The sequence below is a fragment of the Elephas maximus genome, chromosome 4 (genome assembly GCF_024166365.1).
Source record: "Elephas maximus indicus isolate mEleMax1 chromosome 4, mEleMax1 primary haplotype, whole genome shotgun sequence".
NCBI classification, from domain to species: Eukaryota; Metazoa; Chordata; class Mammalia; order Proboscidea; family Elephantidae; genus Elephas; species Elephas maximus.
The window spans coordinates 112,752,649-112,763,236 of record NC_064822.1 but is presented as its reverse complement, the minus strand read 5'-3'; the positions used below and the strand labels follow the sequence as shown (position 1 = coordinate 112,763,236).

The window sequence follows — 10,588 nt, the reverse complement described above, 5'->3', positions numbered from 1 at the left end:
CCTAATACAAGGCAAAAACAGAATACAAAACATTACCAAAAATGACGAAGAGAAACCAGATAACTGGGAGCTCCTAAAAATCAAACACCTATGCTCATCTAACGACTTCACCAGAAGAGTAAAAAGACCACCTACAGATTGGGAAAGAATTTTCAGCTATGACATCTCCGACCAGTGCCTCATCTCTAAAGTCTATATGATTCTGTTAAAACTCAACCACAAAAAGACAAACAACCCAATCAAAAAGTGGGCAAAGGAGATGAACACGCACTTCAATAAAGAAGATATTCAGACAGCTAACAGGTACATTTGAAAATGCTCTTGATCATTAGCCATTAGAGAAATGTAAATTAAAACTACGATGAGATTCCATCTCACTCCAACAAGGCTGGCATTAATCCAAAAAACACAAAACAATAAATGTTGGAGAGGCTGCGGAGAGATTGGAACTCTTATACACTGCTGGTGGGAATGTAAAATGGTACAACCACTTTGGAAATCTAGCTGGCGTTTTCTTAAAATGTTAGAAATAGAACTACCGTACAACCCAGAAATCCCACTCCTTGGAATATACCCTAGAGAAATAAGAGCCTTTACACCAACAGGTATATGTACACCCATGTTTATTGCAGCTCTGTTTACAATAGCAAAAAGCTGGAAGCAACCAACGTGTCTATCAACGGATGAATGGTTAAATAAATTGTGGTATATTTACACAATGGAATACTATGCATCGATAAAGAACAGTGACGAATCTGTGAAACATTTCATGACATGGAGGAACCTGGAAGGTATTATGCTGAGTGAAATTAGAGGCAAACGGACAAAAATTGTATAAGAGCACTATTATAAGATCTTGAGAAATAGTATAAACTGAGAAGAACACATACTCTTGTGGTTACGAGGAGGGGGAGGAAGGGAGGGTGGGAGAGGGTTATTTACTGATTAGTTAGTAGATAAGAACTACTTTAGGTGAAGGGAAGGACAATACTCAATACAGGGAAGATCAGCTCAACTGGACTAGACCAATAGCAGTTTCCGGGATAAACTGAATGCTTTGAAGGTCAGCAGAGCAATGGTAGGAGTTTGGGGACTATGGCTTAGGGGACTTCTAAGTCAATTGGTAAAATAATTCTATTATGAAAACATTCTGCATCCCACTTTGAAATGTGGCGTCTGGGGTCTTAAGTGCTACCAAGCGGCCATCTAAGATGCATCAATTGGTCTCAACCCACCTGGATCAAAGAGAATGAAGAACACCAAGGTCACATGATAACTATGAGCCTAAGAGACAGAAAGGGCCTCATGAACTAGGGACTTACATCATCCTGAGACCAGAAGAACTAGATGGTGTCCGGCCACAACCGATGACTACCCTGACAGGGAGCACAACAGAGAACCCCTAAGGGAGCAGGAGAACAGTAGGATGAAGACCCCAAATTCTCATAAAAAGACCAGACTTAATGGTCTGACTGAGACTAGAAGAATCCTGGCAGTCATGGTCCCCAAACCTTCTGTTGGCCCAGGACAGGAAGCATTCCTGAAGACTACTCATCAGACATGGAAGGGACTGGACAATGGGTTGGAGAGAGATGCTGATGAAGAGTGAGCTACTTGTATCAGGTAGACACTTGAGACTATGTTGGCATCTCCTGTCTGGAGGGGAGATGGGAGGGTACACAGGGTTAGAAACTGGCAAAACGGTCACGAAAGGAGAGACTGGAAGGAGGGAGCGGGCTGACTCATTAGGGGGAGAGGAAGTGGGAGTATGGAGTAAGGTGTATATAAGCTTATATGTGACTGACTTACTTGATTTGTAAACTTTCACTTAAAGCACAATAAAAATTATTAAAAAAAAATGGATTTCCATCCAAACCGCATCACTTACTAGAATTATTTCATTCTCCTGAGTTTCAATTTACCTATCTGTGAAGTGTAGATAGGATTAAAGAACTTACTTTTATGGGGCTTTAAAAAGCAAAACCAAGCTAACAAACTAAAAAACAATTAACTATGCAATTAAATAAATGAGTTTCAATTGTTAGTTGCCTAAAAACAAAACAAAACTAGCCACGTCATAAAAACCCATTGCCATCGAATGGATTTGACCAATAGTAGCCTTATAAGACAGCGTAGAAATGCCCCATAGGGTTTCCAATGCTGTAATCTTTCCAAGACCGCCAAATCTTTCTCTCCCAGAGTGGCTGTGGTTTCAAACCACTGAGCTTTTGGTTAGCAGCTGAGCACTTAATTTTTGTGCTGTCAGGGCTTCTACAATCCAACCCAGCAATTGCACTTTTGAATATTATTCCAGAGATAAGGAAATGTATATTACATAAAAATTTGTATATGGATGTTGATAGAAGCTTACCTATAATAGCCCAAACCTGGAAACGATGCAGCTATTGTACAATGAATAAATCATTAAACAAACTGTGATACATCTATACCATGGAATATTACTCAGAAATAAAAAGGAATAGACAGTTGAAACATGTAACAACTCAAATGAATATCCAGTAAATTTTGCTGAGTGAAAAAATATAATCTCGGAGGGTTACGTATTAGATAATTCCATATGATGTCCTTCTTAAAGTGATAATAGTATATAAATGGTGAACAAATTAGTGGATTTTAGCTGGCTGATAACAGATAGGCCAGCATGAGATGACTAAAACAAGCATCTAGATGTGTTTGGAACCCCTTAGTCATTTTGATTTCTGACCATTCTACTTGATAAAATACGTCATGAAAGGATAAGAAATTTGAGAGTATTGTTTTCTATTCTATCCCCAATGTCCAAAATGGTAGCTGGCATAAAAAAAGAAAAAAGCCCTCAGAATTTAGAATTGGAAAGGCAATGAGCACAATGAGTGGATCCAAAATATATGATAAACTCACTGAATCTGTTTATGTAATTTTGCTTTGTTTGCAGTTTTGCCAAGGCTTATTTAAATGTGAAGTCATTATTTTGCTTCTTAAAAATGCATTATATTCTCTTATTGAGAAATGTTATCCTGAAACAGATTCTTTTCCAGGAAAGCAAAGAACAAAAATCTCAAAAAATATATATATATGTGTGTGTATATATATATATATACACACACACACAAGCACACGTTTAAGGACTAGTCATCTTTTAGTAAAAATGTGATTGCTCTACATCAGCAAATTTATTTTTTTCTTTAAGAACAATGCAATCCTTTTGATTGAGTCATTGAAGGCTTGTTTTACCTGCTTATTCCTCAGGGTATAAATGAAGGGGTTCAGCACGGGGGCAATGGACGTAGTGAGCACCATCACACCCTTATTAACGGCCACTGAATTCTTTGCTGAAGGTTTGACATAGATGAAGATGCAGCTGCCATAGGTGATGGAAACCACAATCAGGTGGGAAGAGCAGGTAGAAAATGCCTTTTTCCTTTGCTGGGCAGAAGGGAATTGAAGAATGGTCTTGATGATGTATACATAGGACAGGACAACACATATAAGGGTCATGATAAAGGTCAACACAGCACAAACTATGACCACCTGCTCTATGAGCCATGTTTCTGAGCATGAGATCTTTAGGAGAGGAAATGCATCACAAGCAAAATGGTCAATGACATTAGAGTCACAAAATTCTAGATTTAGGCCCAGGCTAAGTGGTGGGAGTATGATTAACAAGCCAGCTGTCCAGCAATACAAGATGAGTCTTCTACAGACCTTGTTGTTGATGATGGTCACGTAATGTAGGGGTTTGCAGATGGCTACATATCGGTCATAGGACATGGTGGCCAGAAGAAAAAATTCTGTTACACCAAAGAGGTCAGTAAAAAACATTTGAATGATACAATCGTTGTATGTGATTGTCCTGTCACCAACTGACATGTTGTAGAGGTATCTGGGAATACAAGCAGATGTAAAAGAAATTTCTAAGAAGGAGAAATTTTGTAGGAAAAAGTACATGGCAGTTTTAAGGTGAGAATTGTTGAGGGTGAGAAAAATGATTATTAGGTTCCCAGTTACACTCAACATGTAGGTGAGAAAGAGAAAGTTGAAAATCACAACCTTCAGTTGTGGGTCATCAGTCAGTCCCAGCAGGATAAATGTTATTGTGTTGTTTCTCATCATTGGCTTCTGACTTCTAATCAATCTGCATTTGACATTAAAGATTTTTGATAGAAGTACAGTGGTAATTAATGGTGTAAAATAATATGTAAATTATCTCACATATATTAAAAATTTGATTACAAATATTATCAATACACTGGTTGTATAAGCTCTATAATTATGTATTTTTGGTTATTTCAGAATAGATTAAAAAAATCAAATTGCTTTATCTACTCCACAGTCCATCATATTACTGGTTCATCCATGTCATCATATTTCCTTTGCAATTTATATTTTATCTACATCTTGCATTTGAATTTTCCATATAGTTAGAACTGACTGCTAATATTTGTAAAATCAAGTGCTCTTCCACACTCATAGACTGAGTTATAAAGCTGAATTGTAAAGCTTCATGATCACCTTTATGTGTTTAAAGTTTTGTTGTTGATAAGGTGCAAATATAACACAAGTAGTTTGGCGCTCACTATAGAGGTTCTGACCCAGGTGGCGTAGTGGTCAAGAGCTATGGCTGCTAACAAAATGTTGGCAGTTCAAATCCACATGGTGTTCCTTGCATACTCTCCCTACAGGGCAGTTCTACTCTGTCCTATATGGTCTCTATGACTTGGAATCAACTCGATGGCAACAGCTTTGAGGATTTTTTTTTTTTTTTTTTTTTTATGTAGGGGCTCTCCACATCCATTGCATAAGATTTTGAGATCTAGCATTAGTGCAATTTTAAAAATCAGGTTTTCTTTAAACAACTTCCTTTTGTCACCACTTCCCCTGACTCTCCCTTATGATTTCCAGTTTACAATTTAAACTTTTAAACTTCTATCCTACTCTGCTGCAGAAGATAAGGATCTTTTTTTATGAGAAATGTATTGTATAGAACGTTAACATATGTGGAATCCAAAATTCATGCAGATATATGACATCATCACAAATATTTCTAGCTTTTAATCTGTTTAGTCAAGACTGAAAAACACTTCCAACAGCTTATTACTAATACTACTAAGCCTAAAAATTAGATTTTTCCCAGCATACTTGCTTTCACTGTGATTCATTTTTGTCATTTAAAAAATGTTTAAAGATTAAAATGTTTTCTATATAAGGCACTTATAAACTTTCCTGTCTGATAATGATTTTTGATTTTCAGTCATCATACATTCAGTCTTCAGCATATTGTCATCATCTTTGTATCCCAAACACTGTAATAAAACAGTTTACACCAAAGTTTATCAAAGACTTCCTTTTTGCTATATAAGTTTAGGAAATTTCTAAGTGGAATATGTACTTTTTATCACACACTATTCATAACATTCTCTCATAATTTACCTTAACACAACATACAGTATTTTCTGTCACCTATTTGCTTTCTAGCCTTACTTACTTTGGACATGTTATCAGGAGAGACTAGTCTCTGGAGAAAGACATTATGCATAGTAAAGTAGGGGCTCAGCAAAAAAGAGGAAGACCTTGAATAAGATGGGTTGACATAGCGGCTGAGACAGTGGGCTCAAACATAGCAACAATTGTGAGGATGGTGCAGGGCTGGAGAGCGTTCCATTCTGTTGTACACAGGTTCGTTGTAAATCGGAACCAACTCGATGACACCTAACAACAACAACAGCAACAATTTCTAGACATTTATTTTCTTTCTTGCCTTAATTGAGTTGATAGTCGTCAGGCTCTTTTCTTAGTACTTCTTCACTTCCTAACAATACTCACTGTCTTGGGGCATTTTCTTGAACCCTTGATCTCCAAAAAATGTTTGCTCTTTAGAATCTCAGTCATATAGCCAAACATTATGAAGTGCAAAGTGTGAAATCCAAACATTTAAAGTCTGAATTGGAACTCATCCTATTTCTTCTGTGTTCTCTATAATAAAAGTCATAAGTAATACTTACTGAGACTTTAAAGGATAAATGTTGTTACGGTAGATATTCAAATAAACTCTTTACATGAATTATCTGTCTCCTCTCCAACTCTGTTTTCCCACTCCATCCCTGTGTCCAGTATCCAGTCATAAATTTGTGTGTGGGAGTTACTTCTTCATATTAAGAAGTTATACCACTTCTGAATGACCTCCTAATCATTGTCGCTTAAAATAATCTTAATGACTACTCACTATTCAAGTTTAAAGCACTCTAAAAAATGATATTTCATTAATATTCACATTAGAACTCACATTTCTAAATTTTATACAGTTGGGAAAGAAAGCATTTATTAGCAACAAATATGACCCAAGTCTCAAAAGAGAAAATGTAACTGTAATGACAGAATTTATCATACTTACCCTTCTGGCAGCTAATCATTGTCTTATTCTATGAGTTATTTAATTATAGCCATATTTACAGTTAGAATTTAAAAATGAATGTAATATTGGAAGCTAGCATGAGGGTTTCTGGTCACTACTCATTGAATCTGGTCACTTTCCAAATCACAACAGCCTGGGAGTGCATAATCCCCTTGAATTTGCTATCAATTGCAAAGTATGGTGTATGTAGAATGACTGACAAAATGCACTCAATTGCATGAAGTCCCTTACAATAGATATCTCACTATCACAGGCTCAGAAAATATTTTCTTTTATTCCTCATCACTGAAAAGAAAAGCTAGTTCCTTTGGAAGGGCAGATGTTCTGAACTATCTTTGCTCAGAGAAGGGTTTTCCAGTCTCAAGTCTGATCTTTTTTTAATTGTTAAATCTGTGACAAGTTAATAAACAAAAAATGTCCTTAGTGATGAGATTTGAAAATCACTAATGAATCATCTGTGTAATGAACTTTGGGGAAACAAACTTAGCATGATTACTTGGAGACATACCCTTTAGAGGCAGGATATGGCATCAAAGGCATTTAAAACGGGTTGGTAGGAAAAGAGTAAGAACGTAGCTTGAAAAAAACAAAAACAAAAAAAACCTCGTCCAGTGTTTTTTTTTTTTCTTTTTTAAATTCATTCCTATCATGTAAGGTAGCTAACAGATCATAAACCTTTATTTTTTATTTACCGATTTTTCATAAAATGTATAAATTATATATTCTTAAGGCATTTGATTAGATAAGTAAAAATAGAAAAAATGAAGGGAAAACAACTAGGAAAATGGTTTAAAGTAGATGTACCAAAAACTGGTGTTTCTGAACATATCTTTCCATAATTTTCTTGCTGCAAATGCACCCACACATGTTATATATAATATTTACAAGTAAATGAACATTAAATCAAAAAATATTTACATATTGTGATATAGAGCTTTTTAACCTTAAATATATATGAACCTATTTGTATAATTGGTGCTCTGGTGCATAGTCATTAAATACTATGGCTGCTAACCAAAAGGTCGCCAGTTTGCACCTACCGGCCACTCCTTGGAAACTCTGTGGGGCTGTTCTACTCTGTCCTGTAGGGTCAATATGAGTTGGAATCGACTCGATGGCAAAAGGTTTTTTTTTTTGGTTTTTATTTATACAATTAAACTATTAATATGTGTCATTTTAATTCTGTTTAATCTCAGTCCATTGTATCAATATAACTTCAGAGTTTAAACCAGAATTTATTGTTGTAAATTTATGCTGTCCTCAATGTTTCACCATTTAAAATATCACTCTATGGATATCCAATTATTTATTCAATCACTACCTAAAATCTTTTTAGATTATTTTACAATTTCCACAATTATAGAAAAACCTGCAGGACGAATCCTTATGAAAACATTTTTTGCACATTGTCAGAATAATTGCTAGAAGTGAAATTTCTTTAAAAAATTGGTGTTCATATTTAGAACAATAACATTATTATTATAAATAGATAGACAGCTGCTGTCGAGTTGACTCCAACTCATGGTGACCTTACGTACAACAGAACAGAAGGTTGCCTGGTCCTGCCTCATCCTCACAATCACTGGCATGCTTGAGTCCTTTGTTGTAGCTACTGTGTCAATTCATCTCACTGACAGTCTCCCTCACTGAAGGTGTCTGTTGCCTTCATTGACCTTCTATTTCACCAAATATGATGTGCTCCTCTAGCAATTGATCCTTCCAGACGACATGTCCAAAGTAAATGAGTTGCATAATATTTTGTTGTGATTCTTAAAGTTTTCATTGGCTAATTTTTGGAAGTAGATTGCCAGGCCTTTCTTCCTAGTCTGTCTTAGTCTGAAATCTCCACTTAATCTTGTCCACCATGGTGACCCTGCAGCTGTTCGAAATATGAGTGACACAGCTTCCAGTCTCATAGCAACACACAAGCCACTGCAGTATCACAAAGTGAAAGATGGGTGGTATGTTAATACTAAAATATGTAGTAATTAATAGGTTCCTTCAAGTGAAGTGTATATGAGTGTCTGTACAAATGGTCATTAGGAATGTGTACCTTTTTTTCCTTTATATAATTATTGCCTTAATTAAATCATGGACTAATATGAGTCAGAGTCCCCTCTGACATTCATCTTGGTCTTTTCTTTCTTTCCTGTTTTTTCTATGACCTCTTGCTTTCTTCATGTATGATATCCTTGATGTCATTCCACAACTCGTCTGGTCTTCGGTCACTAGTACTGAATGCTTCAAATCTATTCTTCAGATGGTCTCTAAATTCACGTGGGATATACTCAAGGTCATACTTTGGCTTTCATGGACTTGCTCTGATTTTCTTCCATTTCAGCTTGAACTTGCATATGAGCAATTGATGGTCTGTTCCACAGTCGGCTCCTTGTTCTGACTGATGATATTGAGCTTTTCCATGGTCTCTTTCCACAGATGTAGTCAATTTGATTTCCATGTGTTCCATCTGGCGAGGTCCATGTGTATAGTCACCATTTATATTGGTGAAAGAAGGCATTTGCAATGAAGAAGTCATTGGTCTTGCAAAATTCTATCATTCAACCTCTGGCATTGTCTCTATCACCAAGGCCATATTTTACAATTACTGATCCTTCTTTGTTTCCAACATTTGCATTACAACACCAGTAATTATCAATGCATCTTGACTGCATGTTTGATCAATTTCACTAGTTGTGTCAATACGAAAAGAAATCGACTTCATTAAATGAAGGCTCATATAATTTCATGAAAAAAGGATGAGCTAGTGATCTCAGGACTTAAATCGATCAAAGGAGGGAGGCGGGGCCAAGAGGGCAGAACAGCCAGATGCTTTCTGCTATCCCTTTTACAACAAAGACCCAAAAAAGCAAGTGAATTGATTATATTTATGACAAGCTAGGAGCCCTGAACATCAGAGGCAAAGTTAGAAAATAGACTAACTGGCAGTGGGTGGGAGAGATGGTTCAGAAGCAAAAAGGAGTTACCAGACTTGAATCACTGGGATCCCTCAGGCACCACTCCTGGGAACAGTGGTGGCAGACTGGTGGTAGTGTTCAGAACAATTTCCTCAGCGAGAAGCAGCCAGCTACACAGCCTACTCTCACCTCCGGAACTAGAGAAGAATGGTGCTCTGGGCAAAAGCTAAGCACTTCCATATATTTTCCCATGCCCACCCCTCAAGCTGGCGTCAGTGGCTGTTGATTTCCCTGGGCCTGAGATAGGCCCTGTTGAGCACCTGGAGCTACCTCCTGGCCTTGGAATAGGAATAAATTCACAAATGTGGGAAAAATAATTTGCCAGCTCCACTAACCGTGGGAACTGAGGACAGAAGCGGCTCTTGTCCAGGCATAAATAGTCCATGGACTTTGAATACCTTTTTCCCCTGCATGGACCTGTGTGGGCCGATTTCAGGAGAATAGGCCCTTGTTGGCAGACTCCAACCATTTCAGCTGTGCAGTGGAGAGGTGGGTGTTTGATGTTTGATACCATTTTGCCTACTAAACAGGGTCCTCACCTACCCACATCAGGAGCCTAAGGACTGATGGCTCCACTCGAGTTACCCAGCTACCCATGAGAGGGGTCCAAGGATAACTGGTACCTCTCAATCCTCACAGCTAAAAAGATTGGGTGCCCATGGTCTGCCTGCAGAACCGACCCACCTGTATACTCTAGGGAACAGGAATGCGCTTTCCTCACAGACACTTGGGGGATGGTTCTCAGGCCCTTGCCTTGTTCAGAGTGTGATCCCGTGCTGCAACCAAATACTGGTATGTACACCAATCACCCCTGCTCCTCTAAGACTATAGAACAGAACCTGTACCACACACTTGATGGTCAGCTACCTGGACACCTGAGCTGAATTCATACAAGAAAGTGAATGGACTCCTAGACTGATATACCTGATAAGAGCTCTAGCCATTTGGTGACAGGACATCAGAGTTTCAAAGGCAAAAATAATCAAGCCAGCTCACTCAAGCAACTCATTGGGGCATATCACGACAAAACAAAGCAACAAGCCAGGATACAATAAGCAAACATAAAATAAACTATTACAATAATTTATAAATGGCTCAGAGACAACAGTCTCTACCAAGTCACATAAAGAAACAGACCATGATCGCTTCAACAACCTCTCAAAACAAAGAATCAGTGGATCTTCTGGATGAAGGTGCCTTC

General features: G+C 37.5%; 1 protein-coding gene across 1 annotated transcript; it reads right to left on the bottom strand.

Annotated features, from left to right (window-relative positions):
* Positions 1–3,159: 3,159 nt before the first annotated feature.
* On the bottom strand, positions 3,160–4,110 carry LOC126074748 (olfactory receptor 6C2-like). The gene has a single exon (XM_049881569.1). The coding sequence runs from the start codon at positions 4,108–4,110 to the stop codon at positions 3,160–3,162; it is 951 nt and encodes a 316-aa protein (XP_049737526.1).
* Between the last annotated feature and the right edge of the window lie 6,478 nt (positions 4,111–10,588).

Excerpts from the sequence above, each read along its gene's own strand:
- LOC126074748 (XM_049881569.1), bottom strand. The coding sequence starts at position 4,110 with ATGAGAAACAACACAATAACATTTATCCTGCTGGGACTGACTGATGAC.